At 40.0% G+C, this 25,779-nt stretch overlaps 1 protein-coding gene across 1 annotated transcript in view; it reads right to left on the minus strand.

Moving 5' to 3' along the window:
- Nucleotides 1-5,567: 5,567 nt before the first annotated feature.
- Nucleotides 5,568-25,779, minus strand: part of LOC129187264 (NALCN channel auxiliary factor 1) — a 105,652-nt gene continuing 85,440 nt past the window's right edge. Inside the window, exons 2-3 of the mRNA XM_054786292.1 lie at nucleotides 19,252-19,423; nucleotides 5,568-13,157 (exon numbers count right to left, since the gene is read on the minus strand). Coding sequence (XP_054642267.1) covers nucleotides 12,856-13,157; nucleotides 19,252-19,423 — 474 coding nt within the window. The 3' untranslated portion in view covers nucleotides 5,568-12,855. The remainder of the gene's footprint in view (nucleotides 13,158-19,251; nucleotides 19,424-25,779) is intronic.

Consider the following 25,779-nt stretch of genomic DNA (forward strand, 5'->3'; position numbering starts at 1 on the left):
TTTACAAGAACAAAGTCTTGACATTAGACTCAAAAGGTTGTAATTTTTCCAGAATAAAACTGTAATTTCATGAGCACAGAAGCCGCCTACTACTACCTACTACTACCTACTACTACCTACTACTACCTGCTACTACCTACTGCTAGTACCTACTACTACCTACTACTACCTACTACTACCTACTACTACCTGCTACTACCTGCTACTACCTACTACTACCTACTACTACCTACTACTACCTACTACTACTACCTACTACTACCTACTATTACATACTACTACTACCTACTACTACCTGCTACTACCTACTACTACCTACTACTACCTGCTACTACCTGCTACTACCTACTACTACCTACTACTACCTACTACTACTACCTACTACTACCTACTATTACATACTACTACTACCTACTACTACCTACTACTACCAACTACTACCTACTACTACTACCTACTACTACCTACTACTGCCTACTACTACCTACTACTACTACCTACTACTACCTACTACTACCTACTACTACCTGCTACTACCTACTACTACCTACTACTACCAACTACTACTACTTACTACTACCTACTACTACCTACTATTACATACTACTACCTACTACTACTACCTACTATTACATACTACTACCTACTACTACCTACTACTACACTCACGAATCACGGGGCGTCACCATTTCACAAGCCAACCCTATTCATGGTGTCAAAAGAACAGCAATTCCTACTGTTGGCTTTTCAAATGTTGGCTTTTCGACCGTATTAAATGGTTGCATTTCTTTTGCAATGTAGCGAGCGGCGCTGTGAACGCGCACCATTTTGCGATGTTTCGTTTAATATTTACTCCGCCGATCCAACGCCTCAGTAAGCGTTGAGAGTCGTGAAGAAGGCTTTGCTTCACATCCACACTGGAACTGTGGCATTCGGCTTAGAAACCATTCCTTCTGCTCGCACTCGGTGCACGTAGCCCCCGCCTCCACTACCGACAGGCCTGATCATGACAGGCCTAATATTTATTAATATAATTGCATGTTATCCATTTTGTTTCTTTCGTTATTGCCTGAACTTCTACCATTGTCTGTGTTTACAATGGGGGAACGATTACCTTTCGTGGTCCTCATTAGTTTTTCTCACAAAGAAAGAAGGAGTTTCATGGGTTGGTGAGTACAGTTGAAGGTGTGGGCTGACGAGGGATGCACGCTAAGATGAGCGTTTGTGCCTGGCAACCATGTCGTTGAAACAATGTTGTCGCTTTTGATTCATCCTCCGTTTCCACCCACAGAAAAAGCAATAAAAGCAGAAGAGAATACGGAATGTAGATCATTTATTCCCCACCCTTTAGGAACCCCCCCCCCCTCGCACCCAATTGCTTTCACTTGAAGTGCACATCCTGTACATATATGCCCTTCACATTCTTGAGACCTCATTCCACAGAGGTCACACTGCATATGATTAAACAATGCTTTGGGATTATGGGGTAGAAAATGAACACAGTCAGTATTGCGCATTAAAACTGGCATGTGGATCAGTATGCCGGCCACAGCCAATTATTATTTTATAAAGCCAGTCTCTGCCTCTATACAGTATATACACTACACTAGCTACACCTGCGCTAGAATACAGGCACCCTTAGCATGACGCATGTAGAACACTGACAGTTGTTATTCTTTTAGAGGCAGAGTGAAGAGTACACCCTTCACGCTTCAGCATCCATTATTACAACAGTATATCTTCTCAATTCTATCGTAATTACCCTTGAATTATCCTTGAATGCACATTAGAGAAGTCACTGTGCAGCCTGGGAAGCAGTATAGATTTACTGTCCACTGAAAATGACTCAACACACAGCCATTGTTGTCGTTAGTTGGGACACTCGTCTGTCAAGGTGCCACTGTAGAAATGCTCCAGCTTCTCACTTCTCTCTGGCGGTCGGCGTACTCCGTGACTCAGAGCGACAGTCGATACAAATAACTTTGGTCTTGTTGCGAGAGCCATCTGCCAGGACTTTTAAGCTAACCTTACCGTTCTAAATACCCTTTTCTTTGTCCATTTCTGCTCAACATTTCCACATCCACCGCTCCGTTTCCTCAAACTACAGTGTGGGCCGAGGGTCAAACAGGACGTGTGCACGTTAATAGTGCCGTTAAAGGAAACGTACGTTGATTAACGTGTTAACCTTGACAACCTAATTATAATAATGTAATAACAAAAGAATTTAGGAATATTTAAAACAAATATTTAATACTCCATCTATTTTCTATGCTGCTTATCCTCACTAGGGTCGCGGGGTGGGGTGGGGGGAGGGTGTTTGCTGGAGCCTATCCCAGCTGACTTCAAATAATGAATAATAATATAAACATATATAACTAAGTTATAGAGTATACAGTACTTACATTTCTGCAATGAAGTCCATTAAAGGGATATATCCAAGGGGGGGGGGGGGGGGGGTGTACTCTTTTGTACTGAAAAAGTACTGTACTGTGTATGCAAGCAGAAAAATAGACTTCTGCGGTGTACATGTTCCTACCTGACAGTCCTCAGCGCTGCAGACAGTAAACGAAGGTGTCCTGACACTCATTTATTTTTATCACAATGGTTGTTAATTAGACATCCAATCATTTTTAGCCTTTCGCAGTCTTCTCCATGCGGTGAGATATCACATTAACACGAGCCCAATCAAGCCACATCCATTAAAACTACAGTGGAACTGGCAAAGTTGAACACCGCCTGCTTCATGACGGTGGTTGACTATCAAGTTCTTCAGATTCCAAATCCCTTTGTCACATAACAAGTCATGTAAAGCAAATGTCTTACCTGAAAAGACTAAAAAGGGTATATAGTCAAAATGCGAAAAGGACAAATTGGAGCAAGACAAAAAATGTTTTGCGTAGGGATGTCCGATATTGGCTTTTTTGCCGATATTGTCCAACTCTCAATTTCCGATTCCGATATCAACCAATACCGATATGTGTAACACATACGCTTTTTTTTTTTTTTTTAACCGCCGTCGCCAGGAGTGGCTGCCTTTCAAGCAGCGCTGTTTGTTGTTCTCCTACTATTATCATCTTTAAAGTAATATACAGTCCTGGAAAAATGATCAGTCCACCCTTGTTTCTTCAGTTTCTTGTTCATTTTAATGCCTGACACAAATAAAGGTACATTAGTTTGGACAAATATAACTATGACAACAAAAATAGCTCGTGACATGCAAACTCCACACAGAGACACTCAAACAAACCCTCGATCTTCTGACTGTGACATCAACATGCTAACCACTCAGCCACCGTGGAGCTAGGAATTAAAATGAGGACGATAGCCTAAATGTCCTCTTTTCCAACACCACACAGTTAGCAGCCGGAATAAAATCAAAACAGGAAATATGTCCTGGTGACTATTGGCAGGCTAGTTGAGGATTAGTCAGACGAGCGCTTCATCTGCCCCAAACAAACCGAAACAGAAATGAGGACTTTAATCCGAGTCGGAAGGGCCGCCGTTACTTGGAGAACGGAAGGCGAATCCCAACATGCAACATCCTTCCGGTTTATAATCTTGATGCAGTTTGTGTGCAAATCAGCCAGCGTCAGCCGATGAAGAAGAAGGAAAAAAGAATGAGAGGCAGCCCATCTTGCTGACACGTGGTAATTTAGGCAGAAGAGTGCAGAGTGACATTGATTATTGGCCTAGAACAAGTGTGAATGGAAACAACCTTGGCTTCATTAATATGCATTGTCGCAGCGCACAATGTTATTCTGCTCCATATAAAGGCTGCCCGTCTAATATAACGTAATAGTTCACATCACATTATGCGTTTATGTAAACTAATACTCGCGCTGCATTGAAGCACGCAACATTCATTTATACTTTGCACTGGAATTAAGGTCTATTTTTCTACTTATGGAGCAATGCCAGCACAACATGCAGGTAAAACAATGTGCTGAGACTGCCATCTCATGGTGTACCCGGGAACTACATGCCCTCTGCCTGCCTAATTGAGAGCCACGATTGTCTAATACTTCCGCCACGTGGGCAAAGCTGCGTGTTGCAGTATATTTGTATAAAATGAAAACATAAAAAATATATTCCACTTCTTTTTCATTTTTATGCAATTTATTTTATGAAAAATAAAAATCTTGAAAAAAAAATAATAAAGGTGTTTTTTTTCAAAGTATGGTGTCATTTCTGCAAATTAATAACTTGTCCGTGGTGTCAATTATGGAGGCCAGTATTTTTTTTTTAATGAACTCAACTGAAGCAAGACCAAGCTTCTATTTGGGCTATGGCATTTATTAGTTGGAGCCGCTGATTTGCGCAAAATCAACACAATTATCTTTTATGATACTATCATATTTGTTATGGCAATTTATGAAAAATACACAGTTAAAAACAACATTATTTTCCTAAAGCAAAAAAAAAAGGGGGGGGGGGGTATTTGAGGTATGGCATCTCTTTATTCAACTGCAGAAAGTGGGAGACATTGATTTGTGCAAATTCAATACATACTGTATGATCTTCAGTAATAATACCAATATTTGTTATGTCATTTTATGGAAAATATGCCAGTTTTGTTAAACCCCTATTTTTCCTGAAGCAAAAGAAACCGGCCGATAGTGATCGGTGGCCGATCGATCGGAGAATTCCTAAATAATAACACTTTTGTTATGACATTTTATGAAAAATAATTATTTTTCTAAACTTGAAAAAAAGTGTTTATTTCAGGTACGGCGTCTATTTATTGAAATGAAGAAATCACTCAGTGATTAATTCTGGCATGGGATCAATCAATTGGAGGGGCCACTATATGTTTATTTACTCTCTATTATTATTTAGTATTCAATTATTATTATTTATTATTTTATTTACTGCAGCAAAAAACAGGCTTTTATTAGGGTTAAGGCATTTATTAGTTCGAGGCCTTTATTTGTGCCAGTTTATTTAATACAAATATCTTTCATATGTTTATTATGATATATCTTATGAAGATACAAAGATGAAAAAAAATCAAAATTTTTATCAAAGCTAAAAAAAAGGTGTTTATTTGAAGTACGGCATCTATTTATGCAAGAGACTGAATCACCTGGTAATTATTTGGGGCATGGCATCAGTCATTTAGAGGGCAGGCCCCTGTATGTTTATTTACTCTTCTGCAGCGACAACCAGGATTCCATTTGGAGTAAGGAATTGATTCGTTTGGAGGCCTTCATTTGTACTTATACTTATACTTGTACTTCATTTGTATTAAAATAAAAATGTAAATTGATATGAAATATTTAAATAGATATATATAATTTAATAACTAGGCATATATTTAAAAATAAATTCTTTAGACTGTGCATTTCAAAAAATCCAAATCACTTTTAAAAACAAGCCCATCCACCAATGAATCAGGGCGGGGCACCACCAGTGTTAGAGTGGCGGCCACATTGAAAGGAAATCGAGCCATACAAAAGAAAACAAAAAGCTGTGTGTACAACTTGTATTGCAAAACGTGCAGCTGGAATGGAAAAAAGACGAGGGAGGAACAGATTATATGTCTGCATTTATTTTCATCAGAACACAGTTTTAATCATGGTAGCAGTAGTTTTCATACGTCTTCGAAAAAGATCATGACTTGAGACTTGTTTTTAGAAATCATTTCATCAAAGTCGTCTGTAGAAAAATGAAAGAAGTTAGTCCAACTAAAGCATCTATAATATTACAATATACTGGTAGTGTAATAGTAACCATAATAATCAATAATCAGCAATGATACTTCTATACGCCTTTTTCCATTTCTAGAGTCGTTAAAATCTTTCTGCATTCACACTCCAACCACAACCTCTTTCTTTCTTTCTCTCGCTCTCTCGACAAAAACTGAGGACAAATAAACTCGCGACACAGTCTCCGTAAACGTATCGGTGCTCAAAATGATACAAAATAAAGGAGGAGGAACTGTAAAAGAACATGACATCAAGTCACAAGGTGCACGCCGGGGAACATATTTACAACCAAAATCAAGCAAAAAGTGAATGGGCTTCTGCATAGATCCACAGGAGAGAATGTATGCCATTTGGTTCTGGGGGAACACGCAAAACATGTGTTTGTATGTTGGCGTGTGATAGCGTAGAACTGCTACAACTGCTACAGACCATAATAGTCTGAGCTCACTTCTCCTCAACATGATGAAACACAGATAGGAACAAACCACAGCAGTGTTGCGTGCATGCCTGCATAACCAGATTGGGGATTTTTACATTAAAATGTGGTATTCCGTTGTTGCTTAGAAGAAACCGTTGCTCACAAAATGCCCTTTTGTGCAGCAAGCAGCGACAAACATTTGAACACATGTGCTTCTGGCGAGGTTTGTTGATGTTGATGAGCTGAAAGCCAAAGGTTCCATGACCCTGACGAACCCTGTTTACTTCCTGTTGCTCTCCATGCTTTACAAAGACAAAACACCTCGCCTCACTTTAGGGTTGCTTTTGCAATCTGGTTTGGTGGTGGGGTCGCCCTACGGCCCGCCACATCCAGCTGATGGCGCTGTAAGGGAAAGAAATGCTCCCTCTTTCAATGTAGCCTCTGAAAAGCATGTATGTTCAAATTTGGGAGGAAAAAAAACACAAAGTAATACATTTTTTAAATAAAAGTTTAAAAAAACAAAACAAAACAAAATATATTATTATATAGAAAACTTTGTTTGTACCTGAAAGACCACACAGAAATAATAATACTACTAATAATAACAGAAAAATAATTATAACTATTTTTATTATGAATATAAAAATAAACATTATTATTGTTGTTATATATTTTTAATTTTTATATATGAATATTTACCTGGGGAAAAAGGATTGTGATAGGAAACTAAACAAAGGAAGGTTGAGCAAAAAAATGTGAAAACGTGGACATACACTCTTTCCATGTGACAATACATATTTTGTATTTAATGCAGAGGAGCAGATACATTTGCAAAATTAAGATGTGTACGAAAAAAAAAAAATATGTGCCATAATACATATAACTGTGTCATTTCCTTGGTGTGTGTTTGTCTGATTATGTCTGTGTCCCTGTTCTTTCTCTGGTTTGTGTGACAAGTTACCATGTAAAGAGCAAATTTCTTTTTTCTTTTTTTTTTTTCATTTTTGGCTAAGGGGAACAAATCGTTTGGCCTCAAAAACTGGACTTCATAAATGTGTTATCACCGTGATCAGGATAAATAATCAGTGCATTTCTGTTGATCCACGTCGCTCCGTGTGCTATCTAGCCAAAATAAGAGTTTATTTGTTGGGTTTATAGTGAATCATGCAGACTGTTGGTTGATCTCTGTCTTGCACAGAACACAAACACATTTTTTGTATCCATGAATAAGCAGCAGGGCCAAAGCAAAAGACGACCAACACCACCATCTAGTGGTTGCCAAAATATAGCAGATATCCTGTAACGTATACGTTGCATCATAAAATGGTTGACATCAGTTATCGGATCGGACATCTCTCGTGAGTTGGAATACAAATGCTTCATGTTGAATTTTTGGAATACCTGATCAATTCAAAATCAAATGAAGTCAGCCCTTGAGGTCACATGATTCCTTCCTGTGGTTCAACATTTACACCCCAAACGTCAGCTGACTCGTGGCAATGGACGATCGCGAACAGGAAGTTGTTACAGAACGTATGGTGACAAGTATGTCGTGTTGTGATTGTTTAAAAAGCCCTTTACTTCATGAAACATTAGTCAAACGAACACAATGGCTGCCAGGCTACGAGAGCTAATGCTGGGATGATGTGGTTTGAACAAAATCATGCACAAACTCAGTTTTACACGTCATGTAGTGTATGCTAAGATACCTTTTCAGCACGAGGTGAGTTTTCATTATTATCAGCATAAGCACATGGAATTTAACAGTTTACAGAGTAGCGAAGGTAACACCCAGTGGTCAGGTTGCCTGTGAATTAAAAGGCCTGAGTTACATTACTAATAAGAGTTTTGGTTTAGGTGTAAACAGAAAAGCAACTTTTTAAAAAGTGGTGATTAAATGGGACAAATGGCAATCAAGAAGTTGATCAGGCATACTTGGACTGGCTGGTACCTTTTTAAAAATAATAATCATAATAATAAAAGAGCCTGTACAGAACACTCGTGTCAGTCATTGTTAAAAACCCCATAGTTACGTAGTCTCGCTGTCTAAAAGCAGAACCTGAATGGGAATTTGGTTAAATGACTCCCATCATCACATCTTTGGTTGGAGACATGTTTTGTTCTGTGAGACAAAAAAAAAGTGTTTTTGGGAACGAATGAACAAACCTGCTAACCTCTATACGTACGGTATCTCACAAAAGTACACACACCACATTTCAGCAAGCATTTTGATGACAGTATTTCTTCCCAAGCAACAGTACTGTAGAAAGTGAACTTGAATATACTTTGGAGTAGTATAGCAGTACCGTAATCTCTTGTTTATTGCTGTGAATTTCTGCAAAATAGGATTCTTCATGTATAAATCGAATATTTTCACAGTTAGAGCATAAATAACCCGTTTCGGACCTTCTAAATATGTTTTTAAATATTATTATAGCCCTCTAGACACGAAATAACACCCCTACAGTCAACTTTACGCTTGTATTACCCAATATACCGTAAATTCTGGACTATTGAGCGCACCTGAATATAAACCGCACCCACCAATTTAAAGAGAAAAAAAAATTGGACATATATACGCAGCAGTAGTCTATAAGGTGTAGGTGTGTGTCCATGTTGTAACATGGGATATTTACACACAAAGAGACACTATAAACCTTGCAATCGTACCTCGTTAGCGCCGGTGATGTTACGTGAGATGCTTGTTTTGATCTGAGTTTAACAGCTACCGCCGTCCAAGCATAGGCTGTAGTAATTCTACACTTGATCAAACTTACTTCAGATTTGTCAGATTAAAACACGATCGCTGAATAAGACTTCAAAACGTGATATCAGCATCCACTTCATTACTTCCTGAATCTACACTCTAAGCATCATGGGAACTGGAATTCTTTTAGCCATAAATTATCCGCATCTGTGTTTAAGCGGCAGGGTTCAAAGCGTGTGAAAAAAGTAGCGGCTTATAGTCTGGGATTTACGGTCGTAGACATAAGAAAAAATCAGACATAATATAAACTCACATGTTAGCATTCAGAGAGTTCCTTGTTGCTGTTCCGGTTTCTCGACACTAGTACTTCCTGCAGCGGCTATTGTCTCATCATTGTAACATCATGTAACATTACTGACACCTAGTGACCAGTGTAGTATACTGCATAGCACAACGTGTCTTTCAATGCACCTTCTGAATGCCTTATATTTGTGTTTTAGTTCATTTCACCACTTTTATGCTTGTAAATGCTTAATTTAGGCCCAAAATATGTACAATTTGCTTGTATATGCATATTTTTGGGACGAATAATATGTCGTAGTCAACCACAATACAGCAATGATTCATATACATGTATTATGAAAAAATGAGTGAAGCAGCAAACTTCGAAATTCGGCAATTGTATAGATTTACTATCCACTGAAAATGACACAACACACAGTCATTATTCTCTCAATAGCTGGCAGTACAAATGAGTAGTGGATGGTGTACATGGTGGTGGTAGCGTCATGGTCTCAGGCTGCATGAGTGCCGCCGGCGCCGGGTGAGATGCGGTTCACGGAGGAGAAACACGAACGCCAACCTGTCCTGTGACATTGTGAAGCGGAGCACGGTCGCCTATGATGATGATTCAGGCAGTGCTAGATAACGTTTGACACTTTGAACACAATTTGGACACGTTCTCTGTGAGGTGCACTCACGTGTGTCGACAGCTGTTCCGACAGTAATGGATGTGTGTCGACTCAATTTCAGTGAATTTTAAATCTATACTGCTGTACACGCTCTACCGTTTCATTTCTATAGTATTGCCCCTTGAGAAGATATCATCAAATGCATGCTGGAATATGAGGAATGGGTGTACTCACTTTTGTTGAATAGTGTACTGTAGTTACTATAGTAAGCTCAATCAGCTCAGGTTTCGTTGTTCAGTCACAGCAAAGCAGTGCGAAACATGTTTAAAAACGTCAATTCGGGCACCAACCTGTTGCACATCACCGTTATAATCATCATTCGTTTTATTTGTTTGGATTTTTGATCGTTTGGCTCAGACCCCATAGGAAGATTTGCAGGGATAACTCCACTTTACAACTCTTGTCACATCTTTATGTCGTAAACCGAGGATCAAAGGAAAACACGCAGACAAAAGAAGTCAGAAAAAAAACAAAAAGACAAAAGCCAAAGCACTCTTAATGAAGAAACAAGTTTATCAGAAGGGTACAGTGGAACCTCTAGGGTTGAATGGGATGCTGGTCAATGTCCAATTTTTTCAGATTTAGAAGCAATTTTTATCATTGGAAATAATGAAAACGGAATTTCATGAGTTCCAGTGTCCCGCGTGTTACCAAAAAGACATAATATAACATAATATTCCAAAAGTACAGCTTTATTTGTTGTTTTGTTTGTTTTTCATATTACGACTAAAAAAAAATCTTTTTTTAATAGTTCAACTTTATGCTACTAAAATGACATTATTTTTCCTGGTAATATTACGACATTATTCTCATAAAATAACAACTTTTTTTTCATATTTTGACTTTTTTTTTGTAAAATTACTCCTGATTTTTTTATTTTTTTCCCCACATTATCCTGCACTCCAAATCATTATTCAAGTTTAAAAAAAAGTTTTTATATCCAGTATTTGTTATTGTTGAGTTTTATTATCCCCAAGCAAAAGGCAGAGAATTCATTTGTGATGGCAACTGATTCAGTTTGAACATATTTCCCCCCCCAAATTTGGTCATATTTGAGAAGGTCGGGGGGGCTTCCATTCCAGAGGTTCCACTGTACACTGCATCATGACTACAAAGAGTTGTAATAAAGCGGATTTATCCTTCAAGAGGTAAGCCTTTCTCATGATATAAACGCACCGATGCGTGCAAAAGCAGTGTTAGTTAAATATCAATAATATCTCACAAAACAAAGTGAGGGAGGGCGACCCATAAACCTGTAAGGCCCACACTTCTTTGGTGATGTGATCACACGGCTACGTCCTCACTTTCCCTTCCATCTGTGCAAATCGACAACAGGAGAGAGCGATCAGGTGATTAGCATGGCTGCGATATTGTACGTGTGTATTATGTTTAGGGTCAGTTCACACTTTTAAAAAGAGCTCTGGTGCGTTTGTGTGGTTCGCTTGGTCAAGTGTGAATCATCTGAAGCCTGGCCTGCAGTAAAAACAAAGGGACCAAGACTGCTTGAGAGATGGGTCTTGGCCCATTTGCAAGAGAACTTGTGATGGACCAAGGACCTGTGATAAAATGACAGCAAAAAGGATGCAAAAATGATGAATATGTAAGAGAAAATGTGCTGTCACTCTGCTATGCGTTCTCCCTGTGTGTGTGTGAGACACTCTTTAAAAGTATATTTCATAAGCTTTTTGTGAAAACTGGTGAACATAGAATTAAAGTAAGCTACGCATTCAACCCAGCAGACGTCATTTTGGTTTGAAATATTGGAGTTGCGTCACGTGAAATGTCACAAAAGCTCCTTAAAAGTATATTTTAGAAGCTTTTGTGAAATACAAGCTGTTAAATACAGCAGAATATTAAAATAACTTACGTATTCAGGCCAGCAGACGTCCTTTTGGTTTGGAATATTTGAGTTGCGTCACGTGAAATGTCACAAAAGCTCCTTAAAAGTATATTTTAGAAGCTTTTGTGAAATACAAGCTGTTAAATACAGCAGAATATTAAAATAACTTACGTATTCAGGCCAGCAGACGTCCTTTTGGTTTGGAATATTTGAATTTGGTCATGTAATATGTCACAGCAGCTCTTTAGAAGTATATTTTAGAAGCTTTTGTGAAATATAAGCTGTTAAACACAGCAGAATATTAAAATAACTAGGTTTTCAGCTCAGCAGATGTCATTTCGGTTTGGAATTATTGAGCTGTGTCACAAAAGCTGCCCAGTCAAGTCCTTACTTTACGCTTATGTTCTGTACTGCGCAGCCTTTGGTCTCGTGACAAAAATAAAGCGAACCGCACCAACGTGCGCACCAAAGTATCTTTTTAAATGTTTTGGTCCGAACCAGATTACCATACCACAAGTGTGAACGTGGCCTTGATGTGGTCGTCCACTGTGATCGAATCACCAAAGATGGAGTTTAGACCGGGCCAGAGCTTGTTTCCATACTGTAGGCGCAGGTCATAACCGCATTTAATACCCTGTGACGTTTAACACACCAAAATAATACAGTGAGGGTTTGGAAATCATGTAAAAAAGAATAAACAAAAAACATCCTAGCACACATCACTCTCGCAGCTAAATTCTTCTCTTTTTACACACCTTACATCTCTCATTTCAACGCCTCCCTGCACGCAAAAGGATGAAATGTCAGAAAGAGAATATGATGTTTCATATTCAGGCAGTGCAACAGAAACCATGAATTGGAAACAGTGTAAAAAAAAAAAAAAGCTCAAGTGAGAGAAACTCTTCCCACTCAAAGGCTGTGGCATTGTCCCCCCCGTCCCTACCTAACAAACTAAACAAGCCCCTTGTGTCCCCTTTTGATTGGGTTTGTGTGTCTCTTGTGTCAAAGCGTCCCAGTGTTTTCCATTTGGAAGTGTTGCCCAATGTCCGCACAGGCGCACAGCTCCAGACGTCTGCAAAAAAACAAAAAAACTGTGGCTGTATTTTTCCATAGTGGTTGCCATGGTGAGGGAATCCCACCCGCCCCCCTCTCGCTCCATCGCTCCCTCGCTCTTTCATCCCCTTCTCCATCCGCAACCTCACCTCCTCCTGGCATCACTCCTCACCGGCAGGGCTCTCCTCCAGAGGCGTGATGGCGGGGAGGCCCAGGCCCGTTGCATTGTGGGCGGCGGTGAGACTGGCCACAGTGTGCAGGAGGACCAGCACCAGCAGGCAGAGTTTGAGGCGGCTGTTACACAGTCTGCACGCTGCCGAGGAGCTGAGGGAGGTTCGGTGCTGACATGGCGGGTGAGTTCTTTTCAGCGTCCCCCGAGAGCGGTTGTCCACTTTCAAGTCCCACCGCACGTCGCAGCACTCTGCATCTGGGTCCGCGCCTGACGGATGGTCCTCCAGCAACCCTGGCCACGGTGCAGAGGAAAAAACATTCAAAAACATAAAATCAACTGCACAACTCCTTGTACAAATGCATTTACTTGCACGGTGTTAGATTTATGAGCTCAGCTACATTTTCAACATCTTCACTCTTTCCACATTATGCATTACTTTGCTTCCTGTCCGATGGAAGGCACATACAGGAGGTAACTTTTGCTGTGTTGGCATTTTCCCACAGCGACATCTTTATTTCCCTAAATGGGAATAATAGTGTCTAGCAGGATAGATCCATGAATTATGACACAGAAATAGACCATTTACATACCTGCCTACCTTTATCGCTACCAATCGAGGCATTTACCTGCCTACACTTTTATTTGTCTACCCGTCTACTCATCTGTCTACCCATCTAGCCATCCATCTATCATGTACCCTTCTATCTGCCTTCCGATCTACTGGTCTACTGTCTAACCATCTATCTGTCTATCCGTCTACCCATCTGTCTGTTTTACAATCTACTCATCTGCCTGTCTACCCGTCTAGCTATCTGTCTACTCATACTTGTCTACCCATCTGTTTACCAGTCTCTCTACCCGTCTGTCGTCCTATCAACTCATCTACCTGTCTAACTATGTGTCGATCCATCTACTCATCAGTTTTCCAATCTACTCATCTGCCTGTCTACCCATCTAGCCATCTATCTGTCTACTCATCTACCCACATACTATCTGTTAACCAGTCTCTCTACCCATCTATCTGTTTTCCCATCTACTCATCAGCATGTCTACCCGTCTGGCCATGTCCAGCTACATAACTACCTGTCTACTCATCTTCCTACAGTCTCTACCCATATAATCCCACTACATACCTACATCTCCATCTTCATCTACATCCCTACCTTTCTACCTACAGTATTTGTTTACCCGTCTTCTCATGTCTAGCCATCTAAAACCCGCCCATCCCTCCACCCATCTATCCATCAGTCTACCCATTTAGCCATTTGCCTGTCTACGTGTCTACTGGCCTACCTGTCTGTCCGTTTACCCGTCTTAAGCTAATCTGTCTCACCAGCTAATAACTATCTATCTACATGTATACCTGTCTAGATATACAGGTACAGTATGTCTACCTACATACAGTTTGTCTACTCAGCTACCTACCTAGCTGTCTGTCTACCAGTTTATACCCGCATATCCCTCAACTCGGGAGTCTTACCTACCACTTTACTACTCATTCATCTGTTTACCCCCTGGACCAAATGATCTGTCTATTGATTGTGGATGCCTTTCATCACAGACAGAGTGGATGTCAATTAGTTAAATGATCACATATAAAAATCATAAAGTAGGACTAGAAGTATAATAAAAAGTGGCAAGTAAAGTAAAGAACAAGAGGCCACCATCACAAGCAGACCTGCAAAAAGGCAACACATACTGATGTCAACACACGTCGCTCTCATCCTCACAATAGAAGGCGCCTGCCACAGCGGGAGTGCAGGACGCCTCGGCCAAAACTCCATCAGGGAGTGATGACTCAATGCACTCCTCCGTGGCGGCCCTTTTCAGGGTCCAATAAGGAATGAAGAGGCAGCCCTGAGGAGGTGACAAACTTGGCAGGAGGTCAATGGCGCCATTACCACAGCGAGGGAGCACGGGCCCTTGTTATACACGTCCTTAAGGACACGGTGACAGTTGGGGATCTCGGTAAGGTCAGAATAATCATTACTTTGTGACGTAGGAGGTAAAACACTGGGGTCAATGCGGCCACTCTCGTTGCTCAAAGGGGTTGACAGGAACTCAGGAAGAAGAAGTTTTTAGCTTGTAAGGCCAAAATAACAGAGGAAGGTATTTAATAATATCGACTTTAATCACCTTGGCAACCTGCTGTGACACAAAGCCATGCTCGGACCAATTTGGTGTGGAAGAATATGGTGAGCCCTGCAGGTGCAATGATGAAATGCTTTCATACTTTTATCCACGGTGCTAACCCCCACCAGGCCTCCACTAGAATACACGCCTTGCTTCAATTCATCTGCCAATAGACAGATAATAACCGCCACTTTGACTGCGGACGACGGCGTTATAACACTACCTGGCATCTGGAAAGCTGATGTCTCTGGTGGGGTTTGAAGACAAAGTGCTGCTGGAAATTGGAACAATCACGTGAAAACAATTAGGGATTGGTTAAAACCCCCAAAATAAAGAAAAAAACAACACTTTGATGTACAAGTTGCGATCGTGCCTTGCTTATACCGTATTGGAATAAAGCTATTTTAATCATGTATTATTTATTTGGGTAAAAATGCTGAAACATACAGTTTATTTGTGCAAGTTAATATTAGTATTATAAACATCCCCCATAATATATAAACAATCACTGCCAGTATAATATATAGGATGTATACTGTAACTGTATGAAGGAAATCCATATATTTATCAACACACAGAAGCGCTTACTGTATATAACTGTTTTTAAGTGTGAAATATTATTTATTAGCCATCTTTACCACCATCGTGTATTATTTGTGGGCAAATAAAAATATATGAATATTTGATAGTATTATAAAAAAAATGCGTTTGTACTACAAATGAAGACCTAATCATTTAATTTGAAAAATATCATGCATGATAGTTTGTGGGGAAAAGTGGTTTAAGAATTAAATTATTTTACATTTTATGATAAAAATGGATTGGTACATATAAAGACCTCCCCCCTAATAAAGGCCTTCCCACAAGTAGACACCCAGCATTCTCTCCAGTTAAGTAAATACGTTACATTACTCACCATGTGAGCAAATACAGTATTTTCAGGTCTTCATAAAGTCACACTCATTTTGACAATGTTTTGACAGCAACACTAATTTAGTCAAACATTTTGCCTTCAGACTTAAAAATAAATAAATACTCGCGCAAATAAAACCCTGTGCTGCTCTCCATGTCCACCAGAGGGCGTCAGCCATGTAGCGTTTACAGTACAGCCAGTGAGTCTGCTTGTACCCGCCAAACAACAAGCGACATAAATTCACTTTTTCTCATTCATGAGTGCCACATTTCCCCCGCAGCAGCAACTTAAAACATTCATTTAGAACTCACTCTGGTTTTGTGTGTCCTAACCTGAGATCAAGAGGCACACAAAGCGCAGCGTGCTGCTCAGCACACACACACACACACACACGCACACACACACACACACGCACACACACACAGCGTACATAGACTTTTTGTCCTCGGGCTCCATTGTGAGCCTGCCTCTTGTTCTTGCCAGAGATGGGCCACAATTGTTGTCATGGCGTAACCTTGGTGATGAGACGGCGCACTCTAACTGTAAAGTGTTTCCTGTGTGTGTGCGTCCACATCCCAATGATGTGCTGCAGCATGTGGCATGAGCACGAGGCGCCAGCGAGGGCCAACTGGTTGGTAAGTTTTAAAGTTAGAGCAGGCGTGGAGGCTGTGGCCATATCATTAGAATAGTGGTGGCAGGGGCAAGCAACGTCCAAACCCTCCAAACCAGGGGTGTCCAAACCTTTTCCACCGAGGGCCACATCGTGAAAAATAAAGGATGCAAGGGCCTCTGATATTTTGTAAAGCAACACATGTAGCTATGCTAAGAAGTTATGTATATTTCAAGAAAAAATGCATCTCAGCTTTGTGATAATTGGTGAAAAAGGCTATTATTAGTACCAACTTCGGTCTTTTTTTCCCCAATTTTTGCTGTTGTTTTTTAAAATTTCCCCAATATTTCTGCTTTCTTCTTAAGTAATGTTCTCAAGTTTTCTCGTAATATTATCACTTTATTCCCACAATATTATAACTTTTTCCCCAACCTATTTTTTTAAAAATTACAACTTTATTTTTTTGGTTTTCTCATAATATTGTTACTTAAAAAAAACATTTTTTCTTTAATATTTCAACTCACTGCTACTAAAATGACATTATTTTGTATATTTCTCAGAATTTTACAAATGTATTCATGTAAAATTGCCACTTTTCTGCTTGTTAGAATATGACTTTTTCTTTTGATATTTTGACTTTATTCTTGTGAAATTACAGCTTTTTCTCATTTCTGCTGTTGTTTTTTTTGTTGTTGCAATTTTCCAACTTATTATTTTCTTCTCGTAATTATGGCATTATTCCCGTAATATGTAGACTTTATTCTCGTAACATTAAGTCTGTTTCCAAAAATTACAAGTTTATTCGTTGTTTGGTTTGTTTTTCTTAATGTCACGACTTTAAAAAAAATAACATCTTTCTTACAGTTGCTTTTTTAAAAAAGTTTTCTTGTTAAATGATATTTTTAGAATGTGAAAAAACACGTGGAAAATGCTGCAAATAAAAAATGCTGCAGGATCAAAAACAAATGCAAAAGAGTTGCCAAAAATGCACACAAACCCCCAAAACACATGCATGAAGAGAAGTGCTGCAAGTTCACGGAACAAAACGGAAGTGAGCCAGGCTACCAGGGGTGCCAGACCTGAGGGATGTCTGTCTTGAAAGACTAAAGATATGATATTTTACAGTATGATAGCGCAAATGATTTTTACAGCCGGGTGTTTAATAAAGAAACACCAGGTACCCCTGAGATCTGGCGCCGGCCGCGGGTAGCCTGGCTAACTTCCTTCCATTAGGAACACGTGCACAATTTAGCATTACTGATTTTAACAGACATGTTACGATCCCACCAAAATGTGTTCATCTGTCCAGGGTCAAGCTGTGGCCACCATAAAGCATATAACGTAACGTAACGTAACACATATAACGTAATGTAAATTCCGATGTTTAAGCCGCTACTTTTTCAGTAGCTCTTTCTTTCATCATAAGCTATCAGTGCACTCACAACCAGCTTGTCAACGCATTGGAAATCGCAGGAGGTCAGTATATTATAACAGTATAACAATATAACAGTCTGACTCACCGTCTCGCACAAAACTCATCACACAGCAACTTAACACTCAAAAGGTACACCTGAGAAATATACCAACGAGTACCAATGTGAGCTTGTAATTGAAAAAAAACAACTCTTAAACTTTTCCCATAATGCATTGCGTCTGAGCAACGCATTAATCGGGGTGCTGCAATGACGTCAACCTCCCTCTGGGCTCGAGGCTGCTCTGGCTCCCTCAGGTGCACAGAGACAGCATTGCATCACCAACCATTTTCTATGCTGCCTGTCCTCCAATGAAATGCTTTGCTCTAACAAAATGCTTTATGGGAAAACGTTAAAATGTTGGGGTTTTCTCCATTTTAAACTCGTGCTGGTACATGTTTGCATATTTATTAGACATACCTTTTGAGTGTTAAGTTGCTGTGCGAGGAGTTTAGTGTTCTATGTAAGATGACACAGTGAGTCAGACTGTTATTTTGAGTAATGACCTCCTGGAATTTCCAATGGGTTGACAAGCTTGTCGTGAAATTTTTCATAGCTCATGATTGGCTGCTGTCAAATAAAGAGCTGCCTGGTCCTCACGGACTCGTGCGCGCCACAATATGCCTTTATATGACGTGGACACGTGCAACTTATACACCGGTGCGTCTTATATACAGTATGTTTTTGTCTCTAAATTTAGTGGGTGTGGCTTATACACCGTAATTTACGGCAGTACAGCGCAGGTGATGTCATAAGTAACACTTTAACATCGTTATTGCTCATGCAAGTGTAAAGAGAAGCTAACCCCTGTATAATCAAAGTCAAATAAAGCAAACTGCAGACTTGACTGTTTTTCCCATTGGAAATCGTTTAAACGGTTCATCGGTTTAAAGCCGTCGTTATCCTATCACACCCTTTTATTGTCATTTTCACGCTTCTAGCTGCATGCTATTTAAGTTTGCATGACTTCAGCTGCTCGCGCTGTACCGAGCAGCCAGACTGCGGTGCAGTAGGTGCAATCTTCTCTGCTTTGCTGCCAGTGGTTGAGTCTTTTGTGAACTTCTCTGCGCGTGCGTGACTCTTACGAATGTTAGCAACATCACTTCAAACATTGCCTGTACGGGTAATAAAGGCGGAAACAATAAGCAAGATCTTTCTACCAAACTTTTGCATCGGGCCACGCAACTGTCTGCTCAGTGTACAAGGCTCATGTGGCGTATGATATTTTAAAGAGAAAAAGAAGCGTGTTGTTTGTACCTGTACATATAAAACTGGGGCTGCCTCCATGAATGAGATCATCATTGTCAGGCAGGACAAAAGGACACCGCTGCTGCACCTCCAAGCAGTATCGACCACAGGGGATTCTCTTAGTGCAGTGCATCTGGGTGGTCTGGAAGTACTGAGAACACAGCCACGGCTTGTATGCCAACTATGGATAAGGGAGACAAGGCAAAGTAGCATTTTTAATGACATCTGGACAGTCTGCAAAGGTGTAACATGAATACTTTGATGCTCTGTGTGAGATTAGCATCAGCACATTTTGCTCGAATGAGATCATATTTAACTGATAAAATGTGTATGTCACCAAAATCTAATGGGAACACCCTTAAAAACACTGCATAATCCTCACAAAAATACGTATGGAACACAAAATATAACATCAAGTATAAATAAGATATACAAAGACAATGGAAACCATCTGGAAAGGCTGCATAATCTTAAAAAAATGCAGGTTTATTTGTAAAAAGAAAAAAAAACAATAGACAGCAAGTTACAAACAAACAATACAAGAAAAATAAAATAAAACCAAAATAAATTATAAAAAATGTATGCTGTTCAAAATTTAAGGTAATATAAGTTAATAATAAAAACAAAATACATTAAAATATAAAAACAGTAAATAAAATATAAACAAATATTCAAAATTTAAAATAATACAAGTTAATAACAACAACAAAATACATTAAAATAGAACAACAGTAAATAAAATATACAAAAAAAAAAATCTAATGGAACATCCTTGAAAGATTGTAAAATCATCATGAAAAAAATAACCAAAAATAATAATCTAAAATGCATAAGAAATAATCTAAAATATTACCCATTAAATGAATAAAATAAACATACGAATGTAAATACTGGATATGAATACAGTTTCATTTGTAAAAAAACAAAACACAAACATAATATTCAAATATATTAAATATAAAATCTAATAAAAATTGTAAGCGTGAGATACAAGGAGTCATATACAGAAAATAAAAACATTAGTTTAGAAAATAAAAGCATTAATAATGAGCTTAACTAACCTGCCTGAAAACAAACTTCTGCTGAATGAAACATGATGAATTCAAACTACGCCTCTGGAATTACGTGTAGCACCATCACACACACGAGACACTCAGTTCACGAGACGAGACGATGCACGAGATTGCCTCTACGAGAATGTGATGAGGTGAGATTTTAACATTATTTTTAAGAAAGCGACAAAGAAAATATGACAATATATTGCAATCTGCTAATATCATTTCAACTACTTTGCACTCTTGTGCACTCTGTGTGTACGCTACAGTAGCGGCCCCGCCTCCACCCACCGAGACAAAGAGACTGTATGACTGACAAAAAGGCTCACTCCATTCATGCCGTTGTTCTATGGAACAAACGTGCGAGAGACACGCACGCACATGACAATATATCGAAGCCGGCAAAATGATCAAGTTCATTTTTATTTATTGTGTGATGAATTTATCACAGTTCTTTTCCGAAGGAGAAGTCACGCTGTGACACAACTACAAACGTAATCACAACACAGCCTTTCGACTTAAGTGACTTACATCAGTGCAAACAGCAGACATTTTCTTTCTTTTTTTCGCACCTCTTCACTGAATACAAAGACTTTCTTTTGCACCGATGTGGCAGACACACGACAGTATGTGCGATTATCACCTGCAGCAATTAGCTGCTATTTCCTGTGAATCACTCCCAGGTCTGCGAGTCAAGTTTGCGCCTGCTGGGAGTTAATCGTCACGCCTTAAAACAAATCATAGCGCGCTTCCTGCCAACACGGATTGTATTTAATAAACAGGACGCAGTGTGAATGTGTTTGCGTATGTGGGAGCTATAAAGTATACGTAGAGTCGGAGGGACCCGGAAAACCAAGTACTGTTCGGAAGCACAATACCTCTAATATTTGTTTGATAGTGCCTATGCCTTGCTGGATTCCTTCCTGGTTCACGGAGGATGATGTAAGTCCCACATATGAATCTGGGGCAGGGGCGTTTCCATTGTGGCCTACTTCCTGGTTCATAGAGTCTACCGGAACACACCATCAAGGGGGAACACTTCCGTGTGACTCAAAAAATACACTTTGTCTAACAAAACTGCAGTTTGTTTGTTTGTTAGTTGACATCCTGGTTTATGAAGGACAGCGTAAGACAAGGACATACTAATTATCTCTAACAAACATGAAACAAAAACTATTTGTCAATCCGAATGTTAGCTAACAGGCTAGTTTTTGATTTATGGAGGATGATGTAAGACGCTAAAAAACAGATCGTTAGGACTCTACTATTTGCATTCTGGAGTGTTTGGGAAGTTTCATTGTGACCTGAACAGCCAAAAGGCAAAGAACCAAGAAAAGTGACAAAAAATGTGCTACACGGCCATCTCTTGCTACATCACGGTTCGAACATCGCTCCCTCAATCTATCACAGTTTTTCAAACATTAATTAACTCATTCAATCTCAGCCATTTTTAAAAGACAACCCTTTCAGTACCGGCCATTTTCGATGGTTCTGATTGAGCTTTCAAGGCACACAGAATATTGTGTTCTAAAGGAAGATTAGACTCGTTCATCAGAAAAAAAAGGTTTGTTTCTACCGTTTTCCGTTCTTTAGTAATCAGCAGTAGAACATATGTAAGTTTCAGGAAAATATCAGTTCCCGACTAGAAAAGGGACAAAAACAGCTTTTTGAGAAAAGATACATTTCAAGCGTAACTTTCACTTTGACACAAATATTTTTTGCTTTTGTGACAGCGCAAATATCTAAACAACTATACCACAACATAAACAACACAAAAAAGGGTTGTTTTACATGAAAATGACAATTTATAACACCATGAACTATTGACAATTTTCACATTTGGAACTGAGCTATGTGTGTGCATGTATGTGCACGCGTGTGAGCGTGTGCATGCGTTAACGTTTCCCTATAACGCGTAGCCTTCTGCACGCTATACCCCTCCACGCTCTCTCACTTCCTCCTTCCTGTCATGTGTGATGCTTCCATTCACATGATCCCTGCCGATCTCTAATCAAAGGCACTTCTGCCACCTTGTGGCCGTTTTTATGGCTTAAAAGTGCTCTGAAGTAAGGTCAAGAGGAGTAAGCAGTTTTGAACAGGTGAGTTTTAAGTTGCGATTTAAAAATATCGACAGAGTCCAGTAGACGGATGTGTCGTGGAAGGTTCTCGGTGCTGAGCAGCTGAAAGCCCGAGCACCGAAAGTAGCCATCTTAGCACGAGGAGTGGCAAGCAGGGCAGCGGATGACGAACGGAATGAGCGGGAGAGCAAGTCGTGCGAGTATGGGGGGGGGCGCCAGGTTATGGAGTGCTTTGAAGGTAATGAGGAGGAGTTTACATTGAATGCGTTGTCGGACAGGAAGCCAATGGAGGTTAGAGGAAACAGGTGTGATGCGGTGTGTTGGTAATAATTCTGGCTGCGCAGTTTTGAAGAAGCTGAAGTTGATGGGTGGGTTTCTGTGGAAGACCAGTAAGAAGGGCATTGCAGTAAGCAAGGCGAGAGGTGACCAAAGCATTCATGAGAATTTCTGTGGAGTGCTGAGAGAGAGACGGTCGGAGCCGGGAGATGTTGCGAGATGAAAGAAGGCTGTGCGTGAAATATTATTAATGTGGGATTTGAATGAACGTGTGTTGCCAAGGATGACTCCGAGGCTCTTGACTTGTGAAACGGTGGGAACTAAACAACCATCCATTTTAATGTTGAGGGAACGAGCCTTGGGGAGCGATGAATCAGAGCCTACAAGAAGAACTTCACTTTTATTTCCATTGAGTTTGCGCATGGTCATTCCGCAGGTCCTTCATACCGACCGCTGTCAGGCTCTACAACACCTGCACCACCTGAACCATGTTGTAGTCACTATGTGTTCTTTACACTGTATTCTTTACTTGCGTATCTTGCTTGCTGCTGGAACAAGTGAATTTCCCCGCTGTGGGATAAAATAAAGTACAAATACAAATACAAATACATATTCATGACATCCACTTAGTGACTTAGTGAAGCCTGTAAGGGCAGCAGGGACTGATGTCGAGTAGGGCTTGGTTGCGAGATCGGTCTGAGTGTCATCAATGAAAACGAAATAACAACAAATATTACCGAGGGGGAGGAGATAAATTATAAAAAGTGGGGGACCGAAGACTGAATCTTGGGGGACACCGTGAATGACTGGTGAGCATGAAGATTTAACATTGTGAGCATGAATCAATTGTGAACGGTTGGACATGGAGGAATAGAACCACTGTAGAGCTGCGCCAGAGACCCCAGTGCAGGCTAAACGATCCAGGAGGACAGTGTGAGATATGGTATAACATATAGCATAAAAATGGCCAAATGCACGGAAATACAAATACAGTATGAGCTATTAAGACTACAACTGGTGAATGTAGTATTCTACATTGGTCACTAGGTGTGTAGGAGTGTTGGTGTGTATGACTTTAGTGAAGTTTTTAGGGTACTTCCTGCTTCTTGGAGGATGACATATGACATCTGACCGTATTTGTATCCACATTTGCACCTTGACAATGCTTCGAGGAAATCGGTTGTGTCGTTTTGGCGTTACCCCGCCGACAAACAAGAAAAGCACCACCATCCGTGCTCGCTGACTGCCATGTGACATTTTCAGTGACATCATGATTTCAATATAGCTTTCAATCAACACAGTTTAGTGGCGCTGCGTCGTTCGTCACGTTCATTTAGAGGCTTCACTTTGTGCATGACCGATCATGTCAACATACGGGCGGCGCACACATATTTACCTCCATGCTAAAATGCCACGTGCTCATAATTACATTTGAAATCAAAGGATAAGGTTGGCTGCACACACACACACACACACGCACACACACACGCACGCACACGCACGTACACGCACACACACTGGCCTTCTGTCTAATCTGATAGCACAGTGTGAATGTCAGAAAATGTTCTTAGATGACCTTATATGACAGCCGCATTAGGCTAACAGCCACAAATGAATGCATATTTACGAAGTATGACAATAAACAGACGGTGCATCTCCCAAAAAAAGTGCTGACATTGATACTGTACAAAATCAACTAAAGAAGCACTCGGAGAGCACAGACCTCCGCCAAGCGCCATAGTTGCCCCTCCATATTGGGATTCACACCAAAATAATAATCCTACATTGTTTGGATCAGTCTTTGATATTCTGTAGAACCTGTTGGAAACTTGTCTTGTATTTTTTTCCAAGTGCTCCGACCATTTTTTGTGGAATTACATGCACAAATGCCGAAAATGGTCCTACCTTGCGATGTTAAAACATCATTAAAAAAATTCCCAGATCCGTATCACCCATAAAATGTAGTCAGTTCTTCCATATCCCATTTCTGACAATTCCTGAAAATTTCAGCCAAATCCATTCAGAACTTTTCAAGTTATTTTGAACACAAACAAACAATCAAACAGATAAACGCCTGCTGCGCTTGCTCTTTGCGCTGCGCTTGGCGGAGGTAATGAGTCATGAATTCTCTAGGTGGAGCCAAAAGCAATCATATTTAATGTCACTCAAGTCCACTCCATCTTGTCGAACATTATTTTTGATAGAAAATGTACACTTCTTAACTGTTCCACAAGTGTAAAGTGATGTTAACCACTGTATCATAACACTAAAATAAACTACTCGCCATTTGAAGACACAGGAAGGCGTTTGCAGAGCAATACTGTCACCTAGTGGTCTCTTATAGGTATTGCCGGTGTAATGTATTATGTACAGTCGTCCCACGTTTCTAGCGGTTAATTATAAATAAATACATTTCTGCCACACAGCATTGAAGGTTAATAAACAGAATATTTTTGTAGTCAGAGCATAGAAAACCTGTTTATGACTTTCTAAATATGGCTTATTATTAGAGCCCTGCGGACGTGAAAAAACACGCACAGCGTAACTCTTATGCCGCAGGGACTCCAGATGGTCTAACCAGTTAGGCTCAAATGTATTTCTTCTAACCTTAACAAGCTAAAAACTTACCACTTCCACACAGAATGGGAGAAGTTTTTAAAATTGGATCTAACTTTAGTCTCGAAATCTCAGATTATTTTAATACTCCGTCGTAACAGGCATTGCGTGAGGCAGCTATGAAAAGGGGGTACTTATGTGGCCAGATGGCGTTCCATCACAGAGTTTCCACTTTATTAGAAACAGCATGATGCGGTCACTGCAAATGACAACAGCAATCATATTGCTCGATGAATGTCTCGCTGTCTCTCGCTATATTGTGCAGGTGTACCTAATGGAGTGTCCAGGGAGTCCTGCAAACTGACCCTTTTTTAACTTGTCTGCCAAGTCCCACTTCAGAGAAGCTCTGCAACCATCAGTCTACTGTAGGAGCTCTCACACACGACTGGCAATTCATCATCCCGCTGTCGTATCTCGCGAGGCACTAATGGAGACAGCAGCCAGAGAGATAAAAATGGGATAGAAATCGTGTCGGGATGGACGAAATCGCTCATAACTTGAGTGTCTTTTAC

This window comes from Dunckerocampus dactyliophorus, chromosome 9, assembly GCF_027744805.1.
Source record: "Dunckerocampus dactyliophorus isolate RoL2022-P2 chromosome 9, RoL_Ddac_1.1, whole genome shotgun sequence".
NCBI classification, from domain to species: Eukaryota; Metazoa; Chordata; class Actinopteri; order Syngnathiformes; family Syngnathidae; genus Dunckerocampus; species Dunckerocampus dactyliophorus.